This window comes from Saimiri boliviensis, chromosome 5, assembly GCF_048565385.1.
Source record: "Saimiri boliviensis isolate mSaiBol1 chromosome 5, mSaiBol1.pri, whole genome shotgun sequence".
Classification (NCBI taxonomy): domain Eukaryota; kingdom Metazoa; phylum Chordata; class Mammalia; order Primates; family Cebidae; genus Saimiri; species Saimiri boliviensis.
Window position 1 is genome coordinate 129,697,451 of NC_133453.1, and position 20,642 is coordinate 129,718,092.

A 20,642-nucleotide genomic window follows, 5' to 3' on the forward strand; every position below is an offset into this window, starting at 1 on the left:
TTGGAGTTTTCACTGACTTTAAGAAGGGCCTCAGAGATCCTCTGTATCCAGTTACACTTGCTTCCTGTGGTGTGGTAGCAACCCTGTTTCTCTCTGATGGTCAGAGTCAATCATGCTAGCCAATTATAACCCCACTGCATTTTTGTTCTCTGGCATGAGGAGCCCAAAGTGACCAAGTAACAGTCTTTTAAAAAAATTTTAAATTATTATTATTATTATTGTTATGTTTTTCTGAGATGGAGTCTCACTCTGTTGCTCAGGCTGGAGTGCAATGGCACGATTTCAGCTCACTGCAACCTCCGCCTCCCGTGCTCAGGTGATTCCCCTGCCTCAGCGTCCAGAACAGCTGGGATTACAGGCATGTGCCACTGCGCCTGGCTAACTTTTTTGTGTGTTTTTAGTAGAGATAGGGTTTCACCATCTTGGCCAGGCTGGTCTCGAACTCCTGACCTTGTGATCCACCTGCCTCGGACTCCCAAAGTGCTGGGATTACAGGAGTGAGCCAAGTAGCAGTCTTAACATTCAGTTTAATGGAACCATTCTGTCCCCTGATGGGTGGATTAAAACCTTTGTGAATTAAAACCTTTAAATCAAGTCAGGCATGGTGGCTTACACCCGTAATCCAGCACTTTGGGAGGCCAAGGCAGGTGGATCACTTGAGATCAAGAGTTCGAGACCAGCCTCGTCAACATAGTGAAACCCCGTCTCTACTAAAAATACAAAAATTAGCCAGGCATGGTGGTGTGCACCTATAATCTCAGCTACTTGGGAGATTGAGGCAGGAAAATTGCTTGAACCCGAGAAGTAGATGTTGTAGTGAGCTAAGGTCACACCACTGTACTCCAGTCTGGGATTACAGGTGTGAGCCACCGCCCCAGTCTGGAAGCAGAAATTTCACTAGCAGATCATTAGGGGTAATAATGAGAGGAGTCACGCCCATTCCTATCCTCTAATTCCTTGACTAATGAATCCTAGGTATAGGAAAAACAGCATTGGCCAGGCACAGTGACTCACGCCTGTAATCCCAGCACTTTGGGAGGCCGAGGCAGGCAGATCATGAGGTCAGGAGTTCGAGACCAGCCTGACCAACATGGAAAAACCCCGTTTCAACTAAAAATACAAAAATAAGCCAGGCGTGGTGGTGGGCACCTGTAATCTCAGCTACTCAGGAGGCTGAGGCAGAAGAATCGCTTGAACCCAGAAAATGGAGGTTGCAGTGAGCCAAGATCATGCCATTGCTCTCCAGCCTGGGCAACAGAGAGAGATTCTGTCTCAAAAAAAAAAAAAAAAAAGAGAGAGAGAGAAAGAAAAGAAAAGAAAAAACAGCATCATATGTTGGTTGTCAATTCAGATCATATACAACATACTGGAGGATGTTGGACATTACCCTAGCCCCACAGTGTTGGCACCTAGCTGGTGCCATAACTGCATTCTGAAGAGGCCATTTCTGTCACCCAGAAGACAGTAATCATAGCAGTAATTGAACAGGAAAATCTAATATAAGTAACTGTTTACTACTAAAAGATACTTAACTACTCAAAGGTGTAAAAGAGGACTCTTGGCAGTGCTCAGGCTCATGCCTGTAATCCCAGCACCTTGGGAAGCCCAGGCAACAGATCACTTGAGGCCAGGAGTTCAAGGCCAGCCTGGGCAATATAGTGAAATGCTGTCTCTACAAAAAATTAAAATATTAGCCAGATGTGGTGGTGCTCACCTGTAGTCCTAGTTACTCAGGAGGCTGAGGTGGGAGAATCACTTGAGCCCAGAAGTTTGAGGCTGCAGTGAGCTACGATCATGCTACTATACTCCAGCCTGGGCAACAGAATGAGACCCTTTCTCTTAAAAAGAAAGAAAGAAAAAGTCTCCAGAAGTAGCATATAACAGAAAATAGCTGCTATCCTCCAGGATGAGGGAGAGTGAACAAAGAGAGAACTAAGAAAGCACCTTACCCCAAACCCCTCCCAAGCCTGAGATTCAGACCTTTTGGCAAGGGTGTGGCTGCCACAAGAGCATGTAATCTGTCATGGCAATACCATTTGCCAGAGTACTCTCCTGGAACTGGTTTATATTCGTTAATTACTGGAAGGTTGAGAAATTTGGCAGAGAGTGAATGTGGGCTGGAGTCAACCTTGATGGTCACTGAGGTGAGCACTACCAGGCTTCCAACACACAGATCCACTGGGTACCAGGTGGAATAAAATCATGTTGGAACCAGGAGGAGAAGCCCTCTGTTGCTGTGCAGTGGCCTTTCAATACCCTTTATTAGTTAAACCTAACATTAAGCCAGCTGGCAGAGGATTCATATTTGTAGGATTCAGCTGAACACAAGGAAGGAGGGTGGATTTGGAGTTGAGAGGTGATAAATCGAAAACTGGCCTACTGTTCTGTTATTTCAGGTCAACTACTTCAAGGTGTGAGGGACATAGTAAGACTAGTGAATTCCATGCTGCTGTGTTTCAGTTACCCACTGCTGTGTTTTCGTTGCCATAAAATAAGTCCCCCACTCAGAAGCAGTGTTGTATGGGATACCACCGTGAGGAGTAAGGCATTCTGTAAGATCCTGGATGGGGGTTTTTGACAGAAATACTAAGGACATGGAAGACCAATCTATATCCAGAGTCTGCTCCTTTCATGATTGAAATGAATCAGTATGATCAGCCTGCCATCTGGAGTGGCAACAGTGATGGTTTTTTGCTGCTGGCAGGCTAGGTGCTCAATGTTGGCTAGAACCTAATAGGTCTTGGTGAGTGGAAGTCAATGCTGCTAACCTTTATCTTGACTGCTGCAGCCACTTTGGTCTTGAGTCCATTGGGTAAGACAGGTGGCTGGGGAAATAGGTTAACATCCACAGAAGAAGTCATTTTTGTTCACCCTGGTTATTAAGATCTTCTGCAGAGGTAATTCTTCGATGAGCATTTATATGGCACACAATTATTTTCACATTCTATATACACATAAGGAGCACTCCATCCACATATCTTTTCCTCAGACGTCTCAACTTTCCAGTGATGTCCCTTCCAAGTCGCTGTCCATCCAGCCAAACTGCTAGTTATTTTTGAATCAATGTAAATCTCCATCTGTAGTCAGGCAAAATGAACATCCACTGTATTGCTTGAAGCTGCCCATTGGGAAGATTTCTCCTCACAATCCTTCGTGGTAATACCACAGCTGTCTGCTTTCAGTTAGTGCTAGATGATTTATGTTGAACCATCACAAATCAGGCCTAAAGTTGTCCTTAGCTGTCACGGAGAGCTCCTCATGAGGCAGTAAATGCAGGATGAGAGAGGCTGCAGGATAGCATCGTTACGAGCCATGGGTCTCTGAGTCACTTGCTCATATTTACTTGTGTCTTCAGGACATGCTCAAGCCCAGTCTTCTGTGTACCACTTACACTTGGTGATGGAGTACTTACTGCTGCACATGCCCTACTTTATGGCTTGGTGGATCTGACATTGTCCAGGCATCTAGTGCATGCTGAGTAGTTCAGGTCACATGGCAACTTGGCCCATGGTCAAGTTTTAGTCTCTACAAGAACTCAGTAGCAAACTACAAGCTGTTACTCAAGAGGAGAACAATTCTCCAAAGAACAGCATAGCTTTGTCCCCAATTCCAAAGGTCTTGGCTGTCGTTTACTTAAACTGGATTGCTAAAGGCTACATATAGCATCCCTGTCCATTACAGACAGGGTAACATTTCAGGTAACATTTCACCAGTTACCGTGAAATCTTCGGAGTCAAGTGATTACTAATGTAATCCCAGCTATTAGTACAGCTTTCAGAGGTTGGACCTGTTGTGGAACCTTACTTAAAACTGGCTTAAAATTGGCTTACTAGATAAATAGAGTAAGTTGGGGAGTATTAACTTTTATGCAGTTTTCTAGAAGAGTTAGTGTGTAGAATTGTTAAAATTATTTTTCTTAAGGCCAGGCATGGTAGCTCATGCCTGTAATCCCAGCACTTTGGGAGGTGGAGGTGGGTAGATCACAAGGTCAAGAGATCAAGACCGTTCTGGCCAACATGGTGAAACCCCATCTCTACTAAAAATAGAAAAAATTCACTGGGCGTGGTGATGCATGCTTTAGTCTCAGCTGCTCAGGAGGCTGAAGCAGGAGAATTGCTTGAACCCAGAAGGTAGAGGTTGCAGTGAGCTGAGATCATGCCACCACTACACTCCAGCCTGGGCGACAGAGCAAGACTCCATCTCAAAAAAAAAAAAAACAAATTAGCTAGGTTATTGTTTGCATAAATGTTTAGGATTTTTACATCTTCAGTATTACCTTCCTATCATTATTAAATGACCATAATTGTCCCTGTAACCATTATTTGTGGTAAAATCTACTTTGTGTCCAGTTTGCTTTCTTTTTTTTTCTTCAGTCTGCTTTTGATTAATGTAAGCATAATGGGTGTTTTTCTCTTTTTTTCTTTCACAATATTTGTCTTTAAAGTGCATTTTTTTGTAGGCAGCATGTAGTTGAACACTGTTTTATCTATCCAGGTGGACACTATTTACCTTGTAAGATAGTATTTAGATCATTTACATATTATTTTTTCTTGAGACAGAGTCTCGCGTTATTGCCCAGGCTGGAGTGCAGTGGCATGATCTCACTAAGTATCCAGTATAAGTAGCTATCATGCCTATAATCCTAGCTACTTGGGAGGCTGAGGCAAGAGAATCGCTTGAACCCTGGAGGTGGAGGTTGCAGTGAGCTGAGATCATGCCATTCATTGCACTTCAGCCTAGGCAACAAGAGCAAAACTCTATCTCAAAAAAAAATTATTATTATTGTTTTTGAGATGGAGTCTTGCTATGTTGCCAAGCTGCTCTCAAACTCATGGGCTCAAGTGATCCTCCCACTATAGCCTCTTGCTGAGTAGCTGGGACTATAAGTGCATGCCACCATGCCTGGCTCAGTCTTTTTTTTTTTTCTATTTGCTTTTTCAATTGAGATAATTTCTATTGTTATGACTTCACGTTTGCTAAACTTTTCTTCTGAGGTGCCTAATCAGCTGTTATTTTCACCTGTCTGGTGTTTATTCCAGACATTGTAATTTTTTTGTCTCTAGGAGTTTAAGTCTGGATTTTTTTTTTTTCAGACAGAGTTTCTCACTTGTTGCCCAGGCTGAAGTGCAGTGGCGTGATCTTGACTCACTGCAACCTCTGCCTCCCGGGTTCAAGTGATTCTCCTGCCTCAGCCTTCTGAGTAGCTGGGATTACAGGCATGCACCACTACACCCGGCTTATTTTGTATTTTCAGTAGAGACAGGGTTTCATCATGTTGTCCAGGCTGGTCTCGAACTCTAGACCTTGTGACCCGCCCACCTCAGCCTCCCAAAGTTCTGGGATTATAGGTGTGAGCCACCTCGCCCAGCAAATATCCTTTTCTACTAATCTTATAATCTCTGCCATTTTTGGGTCTGTCTCTATTTATTGATTTTTCTCATTATAGTCATATTTTCTTGCCTCTTCGCATGTCTGGTAGTTTTATATTGGTTGCCGACTTGGTGAATTTTACCTTTTTGGGTGCTGGATATTTTTGTATTTGTGTAAATATTCTTGAGCTTTATTCTGGGATACAGACAAATTACGTGGAAATAGTTTGGTCTTCTCAAGCTCTTGTGAAGCTTTATTATGTGGATCTAGAGCAGCCTTTAGTCTGCAGCTAATTTTGCACTACAAGTGAATAATACCTTTCTGAGTACTGTAATCCAAAGCCCCATGTGTTATGAAGATTTCTGCTCTGGTGGAAACCAACTATTCTTACCCCATATGAGCTGTGAGAATTGTTCCATCTGCTCCTTTTTAGATGGTTCTTTTTCCACCCCAGTAGTCCCCTCACATGCATGCACTGATCATTGCTTTTGCCTCCCTGAACTCTCAGTTCTTTTTTTCTTACAGAGAACGAGAGTCTCTCTATATTGTTCAGGCAGGTCTCGAACTCCTGGGCTTAAGTTATCCTCCCACCTCTGCTTCCCTAGGGGCTGGGATTATAGGTCTGAGCCACTGCACCTGGCTGAATTCCCCAGTTCTTTATCCTCAAGTCAGGGAGACTGCTAGGCTCTGTCTGCATTTCTCCTTTGCCCTGTGGTCTGGAAATTCTCTGATCTATAAGTTGAGGCAGTTGTAGGTCTCACCTTCTTTGTTTCTGCTTTCTAAGCAATCACAGTCCTTGCTACCTGAACACAGTCACATGTCCAATGTCTGAAAACCCTTGTTTCATATATTTTGTCCAGCGTTTTATTTATTTTAGGCAGGAAGGTAAATTTGCTCTCTTTAACTCATTTTGGCTGGAACAGCATATTTTGTTTTTTGTTTTCTGGTGTTTTTTCTGTTTTTTGTTTTTGAGACAGAGTCTTGCTTTGTCACCCAGGCTGGAGTGCAGTGGTGTGATCTCAGCTCACTGCAACCTCCACCTCTCAGGTTCAAGCCATCCTCCCACCTCATCCTCCTGAGCAGCTGGGACCACAGGTATGCGCTACCACACCTGGCTAAATTTTGTATTTTTGGTAGAGACGAGGTTTCGCCATGTTGGCCAGGCTGGTCTCAAACTCCTGGCATCAAGTGATCTGCCCTCCTGGGCCTCCCAAAGTGCTAGGAGTACAGGCATGAGCCACCACTCCTGGCCAGGACAGCATATTTTGGAAATTCACCTATGTTATATGTGTCAATAGTTAATTCCTTTCTATTCCTGAGTAGTATTTTATTTTATGGAAATACTACAATTTATGTACAGGTTGAGTATCCCTTATCTGAAATGCTTGGGTCCAGAAGTATTTTGGATTTTTTTTTTTTAATTTTGGAATACTTGGATTTGTATTTTACTAGTTGAACATCCCAAATCTGAAATATCCAAAATCCAAAATGCTCCAATGAGCCTGTATTCATCTGTTGATGGGCATTTGAGTTATTTCCAGTTTGAGGCTATTATGAGGGAATCTGCTGTACATGTGTTTGCATATGATAAATATGTTTTCACTTGTCAGATTTTAAAAGATTTGACATTTTTAAAGTAAAACTTGTTTTAATGATATACTTGTTTAGACTATTAGGGATTTAAAAATTATCGTAAGATCCATTCCAAGACTTGCATTGACTTTATTGGATAATAGTGTCCATCTGAACATATTTCAGTTTTTTTAGCACCATCAATTTCGCTTCTAGCTGCTATCAGTATATCTTTCTGTAATACCTAGCTTCTAATTTCTCCTTATGTGAGATAGAAAGCAGGAGAATTGTGTTTATGGATTAATGAGTACCTTAGTTTGAGTTCTTGAGATGAATGGAATTTAAGACTTGAGCCAACTGCTATTTTGTAGCTGTAAGACACATTTTTGTTTCTGATTTCTACGAACATACCCTATATGTTGAACTTCAAATATCTTTTACAAGAATAGGAACACAATGGTGTATTTGATAATAATTGTTATAGGTAAATACACAGGACATAGCTTCTAGATTGTAGCCTATTATAGTATTTAAAATTATTATCAACTCTGATCTTGCTGAATTTTCTGTGTTACGTTTTTCTTAATTTCTTGTTATATATTACTTAGAGTGGATTATAAATTGTCTTGTGGATTATTCTAGTCACAGGAGTTTGGGGGAGTGTTCTACGCAGTACTTCCTAAAAAGAATAAATACATATACACACAAATTCCTATATCACAGCTGCTAAGAGATACTATATAGAACTTTGGTTTTAATACCATTCTTTTCTAGTTTCACCTTGAGCATTGAGGAAATTTTGTTCTGGTCATTTCTTAGAAAAAAATAATAAGGCTATTCAGTTCTGTGGTTGTTATTCTACATATGTTGCAATGTCTTTATTAATAGTTAGCTTGATTCTGTCAGATGATATGAGAAGGTTAGGTAGCTGCCATCTTATTTCTGCCAATACAGAAAGAGACACCACTTTTTTCTGATTATATACATTCCTAAGCATTCAGACATAATGGTAGGGAATGTATGGGCTAGGGAGGCAATATGTTTGACTTCTGAGTAAAGATTGTTGGCAGGAAAAGAGGGGTAAAAAGAAAGGGAGAAGAGTATGACACTTTTCAAACTTTTGCTCGGAAAGAATGTTTATTTAGGCAAATAGTGTGCTTCTGTCTAGGTTTTGACTTGCAGATTGACTTGGCAGTATACAAATTGATACCTTTTAAGGAAGATACCAGTTATACATAATCAGGAACTTTTAACCTCTTTCTTTAACAAAAGTGAGGAAGATGATCTTGATTAGATGCATTTCACAATAATGATTCAATAGTAAAAGTAATATATGTCTGAGAAAAAAGAGAAGGATAATTATGGCTGGTTAGTGACCTCCTTGCAGGGACATAGAAAAGCATACATTTTAACTTGTTCATTATTATTTTATTTTATTATTATTTTCTTTTTTTTTTTTTGAGATGGAGTTTCGCTCTTGTTACCCAGGCTGGAGTGCAATGGCGTGATCTCGGCTCACCGCAACCTCCGCCTCCTGGGTTCAAGCAATTCTCCTGCCTCAGCCTCCTGAGTAGCTGGGATTACAGGCACGTACCACCATGCCCAGCTAATTTTTTGTACTTTTAGTAGAGACGGGGTTTCACCATGTTGACCAGGATGATCTCGATCTCTCGACCTCGTGATCCACCCACCTCGGCCTCCCAAAGTGCTGGGATTACAGGCTTGAGCCACCGTGCCCGGCTCTTATTATTATTTTCAAGACAAGGTCTCATACTGTTGCCCAGGCTGGAGTGCAGTGGTGCAGTCACAGCTCACCGTAGCCTCGACCTTCCAGGCATAAGCAATCCTCCCAACACAGCTTCTTAAGTAGCTGGGACTACAGGTGTGCGTCACCACACTCAGCTAATTAAAAAAAAAATTTTTTTTTTGAGACGTAGTTTCACTTTTGTTGCCCAGGCTGGAGTGCAGTGGCGCAATCTTGGCTCACTGCAACCTCTGCCTCCTGGGTTCAAGTGATTCTTCTGCCTCGACCTCCCGAGTAGCTGGGATTACAGACATATACCACCACACTCAGCTAATTTTGTATTTTTAGTAGAGATAAGGTTCCTCCATGTTGGTCAGGCTGGTGTCAATTACAGGTGTGAGCCTCTGTGCCCAGGCAATTTTTTTTTTTTTTTAGGAGAGACAGGATCTTGCTATGTTGCCTTGGCTGGCATTTTTCTTTTTCCTTAATTATTAAAATTTATTTATTTATTTTAGAGATAGTATCTCACTACATTGCCCAGGCTGGACTCGAACTACTGGACTCAAGCAATCCTCCCACCTCGACCTCCCAAGGTGCTGGGATTATAGGCATGAGCCACTGTACCCAGTGAGCATTTTTTTTTTTTTTTTTTTTTTGAGACAGAGTCTCACACTGTTGCCCACGCTTTTTTTTTTTGAGACGAAGTTTCGCTTTGTGTGGTGCAATCTCGGCTGGAGTGCAGTGGTGCAATCTTGGCTCACTGCAGCCTCTGCCTCCTGGGTTCAAGCAATTATCCTGCCTCAGCCTCCTAAGTAGCTGGGATTACAGAGGCCTGCCACCATGCCCAGTTAATCTATGTTTTTAGTAGAGACAGCGTTTCACCATGTTGGCCAGGCTGGTCTCAAACTCTTGACCTCAGGTGATCCACCTGCCTTGGCCTCCCAAAGTGCTGGTATTACAGGCACTAACCACCACGCCCGGCCACATTTTTCTTTTAGATAGCAGTTATCTTATTAAGATGTCTTATTAGGTAACTTCTGGTAACTCTACAACTGAGCCGTTTTAAAAATGGAAATTTTTTTGGCTGGGCGCAGTGGCACACACCTGTAATCCCAGCCCTTTGGGAGGCTGAGGCAGGCAGATCACCTGAGGTCAGGAGTTTGAGACCAGCCTGACCAACATGGAGAAACCCCGACTCTACTAAACATACAAAATTAGCCGGGCATGGCAGTGCATGCCTGTAATCCCAGCTACTTGGGAGGCTGATGCAGGAGAATCGCTTGAACCTAGGAGGTGGAGGTTCCAGTGAGCCAAGATCATGCCGTTGTACTCCAGCCTGAGTAACAGAGCGAAACTCAGTCTCAAAAAAAAAAAAAAAAAGAAAAAGAAAAAATTTTTTTCCTCAAATAGATGTGAACCGATTGCCATACAGGTTTTTTATTTTTTATTTTTTAGTGTTTATTTACTTCAGTGTGAATTTTTGTTTTGCTGCTGAAATCTTAATGTGTTTGATAATGGGATATTGCCTTAACCCTGCTAAGAATATATGTGACATACAGTATATGCAAGTATTACCCTTTCAAAATCGCAGCCATTCTGAAATCTGAAACACATCTGACCCCCAACTGTTTTGAGTAAGGGATTGTGGAACTGTATACATTGTAGAATCCCACAACCCCTTCCTCAGAGGTTCTGAAGTGGGGCCCAGAATCTGTTGGCCTAACCAGTACTGTAGGTGATATTTTTAATGCAGAAAGTTGGAAAATTGAGTCTTAGCTGAATTCCTCACTGTTTATCTTCTGGTTGACATAATTGCATCTTAGAAGCTAGTTTTCCTACTTCTATCATCTCCTACTCCACTTCTTCAATTCAGCCTTCAGAATAAAAAGATCCATTTTGTCTTTTAAAAAACCACTATCAGCCGGGCGCCGTGGCTCAAGCCTGTAATCCCAGCACTTTGGGAGGCTGAGGCGGGTGGATCACAAGATCAAGAGATCGAGACCATCCTGGTCAACATGGTGAAACCCTGTCTCTACTAAAAATACAAAAAATTAGCTGGGCATGGTGGCGCGTGCCTGTAGTCCCAGCTACTCAGGAGGCTGAGGCAGGAGAATTGCCTGAACCCAGGAGGCGGAGGTTGAGATGAGCCGAGATCACGCGATTGCACTCCAGCCTGGATAACAAGAGTGAAACTCCGTCAAAAAAAAAAAAAAAAAAGCCACCATCTTGAAGATGTAGAATTTAGGAGACTTGAGTTCTAATAGTGCTACTCTGCCAGCCAGTAGATATGCAGCCATGAGCATATCACTTAGCTTCTCTGTGCCTCAGTTTCCTCACCTGCAAACGTGTCAAAGTAGGTTTCAGATTACCCATGTGCTTAAATCACTCCATTACTCAAAGAACAGCAAGTATTTCTAAGTGTTTCTGAGAAAATGTTCATATTTTCTTTTTTCCTTTGGAAATTGATTGATTACATTGATTGAGTACAACATGCTTCATTGGAATCCTGGAAAAACAGTTGTGGCCATTAGCATGGACTTAAAAAAATAAACCTAAACAGTTTGTTTCTGAACAAGTAATACTTAGATCTTGTAAAAACGTAAAGTATGTATATCGGAAAATATTTTCCTTCAACCCTGACTCCTGGTTCCTCTTGTTGTACCCAAGCGAGTCAAGGAATGTGCCACACTCTGAAATTGAATTATGAGTCCTTTATTATGCCGGCGAGTAAGACGTGGCTAATGCCCAAAATTCTCTCAGCCCCTAAGAAAGAGTTGGGTGGTCTTTAATACCCTAGTTTTGAAGGGGAGGCGGAACCTAGCAGAAGGAAATTTTTCACAAAAGCAGAGTAAGCAAAAAAGTTAAAAGATAAACTGGTACGTGAGAAATAAAACAGTGCCAGGTGAGAGGGGTAAAGCTGTCATGAAAGACATACAACTTATAGATAATGGGGGCTCTGGGCACTCGACAGCACCTGCATTCCCAGGCTCTGCTGGTACCACTTAACTCGGCCCCTTATCAACAAATGCATTCCTGGAGGTGCCCAGTGTCAGCCTGCCCCAGCTACATACTATAATTATATACTTAATGGCGGGAAAATAACTAAAATGAAGAAGCTAAGATTGAGTCTGTCTGGCTCAAGGAGCTCACATAAAGCCTGAGCAGCTTTAGTCTGAGAGTTAGTTTTAGCTAGCAAAGAGCAGGTCATCACACTCTTCCCCAGTTTCGTGTCTATCTTTTCAGAGATTAACTGTGCAATGAATATGAAACTTAAAACTTATTTTAAAAGTATACAGGATTCTGCTTTGGAAAGAAAGAAAAAGAAAAAAAGTCTGCAGGAAAAACAGGTTAATTGTAGGGAAAAAAACAGAAAATGGTACAAGAGAGCTGGATTCCTCATCACAATTTGATTTATTTTTTGAGACACAATCTTGCTCTGGCACCTGGGCTAGAATGCAGTGGGGCAATAATCATAGCTCAGTGTAGCCTCTACCTCCTGGGCTCGAGTGGTTCTCCTGCCTCAGCCTCCAAGGAGCTGAGCTGAGCTGGGACTACAGGCATGCGCCACCACACCCAGCTAATTTTTCTTTTCTTTTCTTTCTTTCTTTTTTTTTTTTTTTTTTGAGACAGAGTTTCACTCTTGTTGCCCAGGCTGGAGTGCAATGGCAGAATCTTGGCCCACTGCAACCTCTGCCTCCTAGGTTCAAGCAATTCACCCACCTCAACCTTCCAAAATGTTGGATTATAGGCATGAGCCACCACACCCAGCCTTTTTCTGTATTTTTTGTAGAGATGAGGGTCTTGCTTTGTTTCCCAGTATGGTCTCGAACTCCTAGGCTTAAGTGATCCGGCCACCTTGGCCTTCCAAAGTGTTGGGATTACAGGAATAAGTCTCTGTGCTTTGCCCCTCATCATGTATTAGCTCCCTAGTATTAAAGAAAAGAAACAATTAATTTTTAGAATGATGGGGGTAAATACCAGAATAAATAGCTAAAAGAGATGAAAGTGGTTGCCGTAGGTGGCCATGGCTAGGATATTGCTGTAGTACATATTCTTGTACATATGTGTATATAATGTTTCAATAGAAATAACAATTTTAAAAGGGAAGAAGCAGAAAATATAGATGATCAAATTGAAATAGGGCTGGGCACGGTGGCTCACACCTGTAATCCCAGCACTTTGGGAGGCCAAGGCGGGCGGATTGCCTGAGGTTAGGAGTTGGAGACTAGCCTGGCCAGCATGGTGAAACCCCATCTCTACTTAAAAAAAAAAAAAAATACAAAAATTAGCTGGGTGTAGTGTCAGGCACTGTAATCCCAGCTACTCAGGAAGCTGAGGCAGGAGAATTGTTTGAACCCAGGAGATGAAGGTTGCAGTGAGCCGAAATTGCGCCATTGCACTTCCAGCCTGGGGAACAGAGTGAGACTCCATCTCAAATTAAAAAAAAAAAAAAAGAAGGCCAGGTGCGGTGGCTCACGCCTGTAATCCTAGCACTTTGGGAGGCCGAGGCGGGTGGATCACGAGGTCAAGAGATCGAGACCATCCTGGTCAACAAGGTGAAACCCTGTCTCTACTAAAAGTACAAAAAATTAGCTGGGCATGGTGGCGTGTGCCTGTAATCCCAGCTACTCAGGAGGCTGAGGCAGGAGAATTGCCTGAACCCAGGAGGCGGAGGTTGCGGTGAGCCGAAATTGTGCCATTGCACTCCAGCCTGGGTAACAAGAGCGAAACTCCGTCTCAAAAAAAAAAAAAAAAAGAAAAGAAAAGAAAAAGGAAAAAGAAATAAATAATTGCCTAGTATTACACCTCCACATATAACAACTAACATTTTCTTTCTTTTCTTTCTTTTTTTTTTTTTTTCTTTGAAAGAGTCTTGCTCAGTTACCTAGGCTGGAGTGTAATTGTGCCATCTCAGCTCACTAAAAACTCTGCCTCCTGAGTTCAGGTGATTCTTGTGCCTCAGCCTCCTGAGGAGCTGGGATTATAGGCATGTGCCAACACACCCAGCTAAGTTTTGTGTTTTTAGCAGAGATGAGGTTTCTAACTTCTGGACTCAAATGATCCACCCATCTCAGCCTCCCAAATTGCTGGGATTACAGGCGTGAGCCACTGCACTTGGCTTCTTCCATTTTTTCTATGCATTTTTTGAACTTTTCAGAAAAATTTAAAGAATATTACAGGGAACACCTGTAATCTGCCACACAGATCCAACAATTATTAGCATATTTGCCGTATTTGTTCTGTGTATACTTAATGTGTGTGTACATGTATAGGATTTTTTATTTTTATTTTTTTTGCTGAATCACTTGAAAATGAGTTACAGATATGACAGTTCACCTCTAACTACAACTATTAGCTAACTACTACTAATATGCATCTTCTATGATAAGGACAGTGTTCTACATAACCACAACACCATTATCACATAATTTAAGAAATTAAAGGCCGGGTGCAGTGACTCACACCTGTAGTCCCAGCACTTTGGGAGGCCAAGGCGGGTGGATTGCTTGAGGCCAGGAGTTTGAGACCAACATGGTGAAACCCTGTCTCTTCTAAAATTAGCCAGGCGTGTTGATGCTTGCCTATTGCAATCCTAGCTGCTTGGGAGGCTGTGGCACGAGAATCACTTGAATTTGGGAGGTAGAGTTTGCAGTGAGCTGAGGTCATGTCACTGCACTCCAGCCTGTGTGATAGAGCAAGACCTTGTCTCAAAAATAAAAATAAAAAATAAAAAACCATGAATTTTCTAGTGTCATTTAATATTCAAGTCATATTTTGAGTTTCCTCAGTTCACCCCAAAATGTCTTTTATAGTTGGGATTTTTTCTTACGCTCTTTGTTTTTTTTTTTTTGAACCAAGATCCAGCCAGTGTGTGCATTATTAGAACTGAATGAGAAGGAGATAAAAAAACAACAAAGAAACCGAAGTTTGTGCATTTGGTTGTTATGTCTCTTTAGTCCTTTTTAATCTAGAACAGTCTTCCACATTTTTTCCCATGGCACTGAATGACATTGGATTTTTGAAGAGACTAGGACAGTTGTGTAGAATGTCCACAAGCAAATCTTAAAACAACAAAAGTGACCAGGCACGGTGGCCCACACCTGTAATTCCAGCCCTTTGAGAGGCTGAGATGGGCGGATTGCTTGAGCTCAGGAGTTCAAGATCAACCTGGGCAACATGGCGAAACCTCTTGTCTACAAAACATACAAAAATTACCACGTCTGACTACTTAGGAGGCTGAGGTGAGAGGATTGCTTGAGCCCAGGAGTTGGAGGCTGCAGTGAGCTGTGATCACACCACTGCGCGTCAGCCTGGATGATAGAGTAAGACCTTTTGAAACTTTTCTTTTTTCACTTTTTATTACTAATGTTTTGTTGGGTCCATAGTTGCAGTCCTGGGTTTAAGTTTCTCCATAATTGGACCTTAATATGCTTTTCAGATTTCTCCCAGTACTTTCCAGTACCAGATTTTTTCATTCCTTCAACTATTCGCCTTGGTGTCCGGTCATCCTCTCTACTTTTTCCAGCATTGGCCCAAAACAATTAGCTCACTTTATTTTTCTTATCTGATTTTGTAATTTTTTTTTTTTTTTTTTTTTTTTTTTTGCCTTTTCCACATGTTCTGAATTTTCTTTATTTGAAATTGAAATGGCTTCAGGTGTTTTATCTGTTTATTCAAGTCACAGAATTTTAGAATTTGTGGAGTACTGGAAATTTAGTAACACAGAAGGCCAATCCTCATGTGACTGATAAGCTATAGGACTTGGTGAATTCTCCTCTTTTTGAGACAGTTTCCTTATCTGTAAAATGAGAGGTTGGAGTTATATATCATTGACTATCCCATGATTATCAAAGGATAAGTACGGGAAAAATAATAGAGGGCCGGGTGACGTGGCTCATGCCTGTAATCCCAGCACTTTGGAAGTCGGAGGTGGGCAGATCATTTGAGATCAGGAGTGCGAGACCAGCCTGACCAACATGGTGAAACCCCATCTCTACTAAAAATACAAAAAAAAATTAGCTGGGCATGATGGTGCATTCCTGTAGTCCCAGCTACTCGGGAGGCTGAGGCAGGAGAATCACTTGAACCCAGGGGGTGGTTGCAGTGAGCTGAGATGGCACCACTGCTCTCCAGCCTAGGTGACAGAGTGAGACTCCATCTCAAAAAAAAAAAAGAAAAAAAGAAAAAGAAAAGTAATAGAGGAGTTCAGAAGCAGAGATACATTACTGTTGGCTGGTAGGTAGCATGGCTGTGATTAAATTTAAACTGAATGATTATGAAACCCAAATGAAATAACTTACGTGAAAAGTTCTTAAAATAATAAGGTATATAAATGTAACTGATGTTTTACCAAACAAAATGGAGCAGAGTGCTTTGGGTGAAAGAAGGGGGACTGTTTTGATATGCTGATGGCATAATTATTATAAAGAATGTCTCAGAACTTTAGTTTTCCTATTAGTACTGCTTGAAGCCTTCAAATTGATACAGCTGTCAATCGCTTTTCTAAGTGGAGATAATGGTGGATCTGATCTCTCCTCTTTTGTTCTTGCAGCTCTATTACCAAGTCCTAAATTTTGGAATGATTGTCTCATCGGCACTAATGATCTGGAAGGGATTAATGGTAATAACTGGAAGTGAAAGTCCAATTGTAGTGGTGCTCAGGTAACAGTTTTTCTTTTCAAGGCGTGGAATTTCATGGTATTACTTGGGAGGAAAAGTGACATACGAAATAACTGGTATATCATCCCCTTAGAAACTACTCTTTTCCAGAAAAGGGCCTGGAAGAAAATTGGTCACTATTTCTCAATTGTAGGAAATTTTCAGGCTGGGTGCGGTAGCTTATGCCTATAATCCCAGCACTTTAGGAGGTTGAAGCAGGTGGATGACTTGAGCTCTGGAATTTGAGACTAGCTTGGACAATGTGGTGAAACCTGTCTCCACAAAAAGTACAAAAATTAGCGGTGTGGTAGCATGGACCTGTAGTCTTAACTACTCGGGAGGGTGAGGTAGGAGGATTGCCTGAGCCCTAGAGGTTGAGGCCTGCAGTGATTTGTGATTGCACCACTGCACACTCCAACCTGGGCAACAGAGCAAGACTCTGTCTCCAAAAAAAAAAAAAGAAAGAAAGAAAAAAGAAATTCTCACTTTGTTAGGCATTCCATTCAGAACCCCAAAGGGTTCATGACCTTACTACAAAAAGGTTACCATGTGAGGTTTGTTTCTGGCACATCCCTTAAGAAATTGTCTCATTATACTTTATTTTCCTGAAATTCTTCTGTCTTTTTATATTCCTTACTTTGATACACCAGGCCTGATATTTAGTTGTTAGTTCATTAGATGTTATAGTACTTCCACAAATTAAGAATTTTTCTGCAGTATGTTTTCAATTTCAGTACAGAAGCATCACTAATTATTTCCAAGTTTCCTGCTGACCTTTAAATATCACTTTTAAACTAGACTCCCGGAATTTTGAAGGCATTAATACCACCTCTTATGGTAACAACTAGTACTGAATTTCTTTTCTCTACTCTGCTTCCTTCCCTATCTTTGCACTCATACTCTTAGTGAATATTTTTGATAGGCTCTTGCTCTGTTGCCCAGGAGCATGCAGTGGCATAGTCATAACTCACTGCAGCCTCCACCTACCAGTCTCAAGGGATCCTTCCCAAGCAGCTGAGACTGCAGGGCTGCACCACCATGCCTGGTTAATTTTGTAAATTTTTTGCAGAGACAGTGTATTAGTCCATTTTCATGCTGCTGATGAAGACATACCCGAGACTGGGCAGTTTACAAAAGAAACAGGTTTAATGAACTTACAGTTCCACGTGACTGGGCAGGCCCCAAAATCATGGTGGAAGGTGAAAGGCACATCTCACATGGGAGCAGACAAGAGACGAGAGCTTGTGCAGGGAAACTCCCCTTTTTAGAACTATCAGATCTTGTGAGACTTAATTCACTATCACAAGAACAGCACAGGAAAGATCCACCCCCATGATTCAATTACCTCCCACTAGGTCCCTCCCACATATGTGGGAATTCAAGATGAGATTTAGGTGGGGACACAGCCAAACTATATCAGACAGGCTCTCACTGTGTTGCCCAGGCTGGTCTTGAACTTCTGGGTTCAAGCAGTCCTCCCACTTTGGCCTCCCAATGTGCTGGGATTACAAGTGTGAGCCACCATGCCCAGCACTCTCAGTGATTTTAAAACCTAATTCAGTAACTCATTTTTGGAGAATTGCCGCTTGACTGTTTAGTTGAAACATTATAGGCTGGGCGTGGTGGCTCACGCCTGTAATCCCAGCACTTTAGGAGGACAAGGTGGGCAGATCACTTAAGGCCTGGAGTTTGAGACCACCGTGGCCAACATGGTGAAATCCCGTCTCTACTAAAAATACAAAATTTAGCTGGGCATGGTGACAGGTGCCTGTAGTCCCAGCTACTTGGTAGGCTGAGGTAGAAGAAGCCCTTGAACCTGGGAGGTGGACGTAGCAATGAGATTGCGCCATTGCACTCCATCCTGGGTGATGAGCGAAACTCCTCTCAAAAAAAAGAAGAAATATTATAGTTCTGTCATATTTTGCGCTTAATTTTTTAAGCCCAAATCCTTTCAGGAGATAATGGAGTGCAGATTTAAAATAAATTGAATTATGAACGTTATCTGGAATCTAAGTAATAGTACTTAGATTACTCTTTTTTAACTAAGTTATTGAGATATGATTGACATACAACAAGCTGTACATATTTAATGTATACAGCCTGATTAATTTGGAAGTCAGTATATTCCTCTGAAACCATCACCACAATCAAGTAAATGAATATATTCATCACTTTTGAAAGTTTCCTCCCTCTCTCTTTATTTTTTTGTGATAAGAACATTTAACCCAAGGCCTCCCTCCATTGCCTAAACTGGAGTGTACCATCACAACTGGCTAATTTTTTATTTTTTTACAGAGTCTGAATCTTGAATTCCTGATCTCAAGTGATCCTCCCACCTTAACCTCCCACATCTGGGATGACAGGCTTGAGCCACCGTGCCCAGCTCCCTGTTTCTTTCCTTTTCTTTTCTTTTATAAAAAGGCAGGGGAATGTGATGCATGTGCTGCTGCTGAACACTCGTTTCTTTTATTCATTTATTCATTTTTCTTCTCTTTTTATTTTTTGAGACAGGCCCTCACTCTGTTGCCCAGGCTGTAGTACACCTAGCTATTTTTTTTTTTTCTTTCTTTCTTTTTTTTTTTGAGACAGAGTTTCGCTCTTCTTGCCCAGGCTGGAGTGCAATGGCACTTTCTTGGCTCACCACAGCCTCCACCTCCCGGGTTCAAGTGATTTCCTGCATTAGCCTCCCAAGTAGCTGGGATTACAGGCGTGCGTCACCATGCCCAGCTAATTTTCGTATTTTTAGTTGAGACTGAGTTTCACCATGTTGGCCAGGCTGGTCTCGAACTCCTGATTTCAGGTGACCTGCCCACCTCAGCCTCCCAAAGTGCTGGGATTACAGGTGTGAGTGGCAGGCCAAGATTTTTTTAAAAGTTCCTTAGGTCACTGGGCGCGGTGGCTCAAGCCTGTAATCCCAGCACTTTGGGAGGCTGAGGCTGGTGGATCACGAGGTCGAGAGATCGAGACCATCCTGGTCAATATGGTGAAACCCCGTCTCTACTAAAAATACAAAAAAATTAGCTGGGCATGGTGGCACGTGCCTGTAATCCCAGCTACTCAGGAGGCAGGAGAATTGCCTGAACCCAGGAGGCGGAGGTTGCGGTGAGCCGAGATCGCGCCATTGCACTCTAGCCTGGGTAACAAGAGCGAAAACTCCGCCTCAAAAAAAAAAAAAAAAAAAAAAAGTTCCTTAGGTCATTCCAGTGTGCAGCATTGAGAACCACTGCCATATCCCTTTAGAGGGAGGAAGGTCTTTTAACAAAAGTGTTTGGATTTTGTCCTTATTCCCGCATTGAATTTTTATTTCCTGTCTTTCTATTCTTATCTAAGCAGTTGCTATTGAAAACTGGAGCTTGAGTTCCTGAAAAATACTGATGGGCTACTTCTTTGTAGAAAAAAAGGGTTTATAAATTAGTGCAAGTATCTTAGGACCTTTTTAGGACTTGGCATAGGATAGAAGAAGTAAGAGGTAAGAAGATACTCTGTAAAAGTTAGTCTCACTTATTACCATAAAATTAAATCTTTTCCTGGCTTCTGAAATTCTTAGGCAAAAATCTCTGCTTATTCCTTGGTTTTCTTTTTTTTTCTTTTTAAAATAAGTAAATTGATAATACAAGCGTTATCTCTGTGGCTGACAGTTCTTTGACTTGATGAGCTGTTTTTCCTTTTAAATGAGTTGAACCTATAAGGTCATCTCGGCTGTTATCTTTATAAATGGCAGAGGAATATGATCTACTTCTTATTTGCATATTTGAATATGTTTAGTGTTTTCAGATGAAGTGAGAATAAGGGCATTATATTTTTAAAGTTCATTCTCTTTTATATTGTTTGTCATTTGAAATTTTAAAAGGTTAAGGAATTAGTAACACTGACCTTTTCAAGATTTAAGCTTCTTTGAATAGTAATGCTTGAACTGGAACTAGTTAGTGAAGGTTAATAATTTTTTTTAAAAAAATCCTTTGGTGTAACTTTAGTCTCAGGAAACCATATTTTAAGAACAATACACATTTATGTTGATGTAGTTATTCAGATACTGAGTATACTCCAAAAGTGGTATTTTAAAATTTTGTTGAATATCTAATTTTGAAAGTACATTTAATCTCATACTTTCTTTTTGCTAATATATTTTTCTTTCTCTCCCAGTGGCAGCATGGAACCTGCATTTCATAGAGGAGATCTTCTCTTTCTAACAAACCGAGTTGAAGATCCCATAAGAGTGGGAGAAATTGTTGTTTTTAGGATAGAAGGAAGAGAAATTCCTATAGTTCACCGAGTCTTGAAGATTCATGAAAAGTAT

The 20,642-nt window shown here is 41.4% G+C and overlaps 1 protein-coding gene across 3 annotated transcripts in view; it reads left to right on the forward strand.

Moving 5' to 3' along the window:
- Nucleotides 1-20,642, forward strand: part of SEC11A (SEC11 homolog A, signal peptidase complex subunit) — a 48,597-nt gene that overhangs the window by 7,840 nt on the left and 20,115 nt on the right. For all 3 annotated transcript variants that reach the window (XM_074399968.1, XM_074399969.1, XM_003921657.4), the window contains exons 2-3: nucleotides 16,239-16,348; nucleotides 20,489-20,638. In XM_074399968.1, the coding sequence (XP_074256069.1) occupies nucleotides 16,239-16,348; nucleotides 20,489-20,638 (260 nt within the window). The remainder of the gene's footprint in view (nucleotides 1-16,238; nucleotides 16,349-20,488; nucleotides 20,639-20,642) is intronic.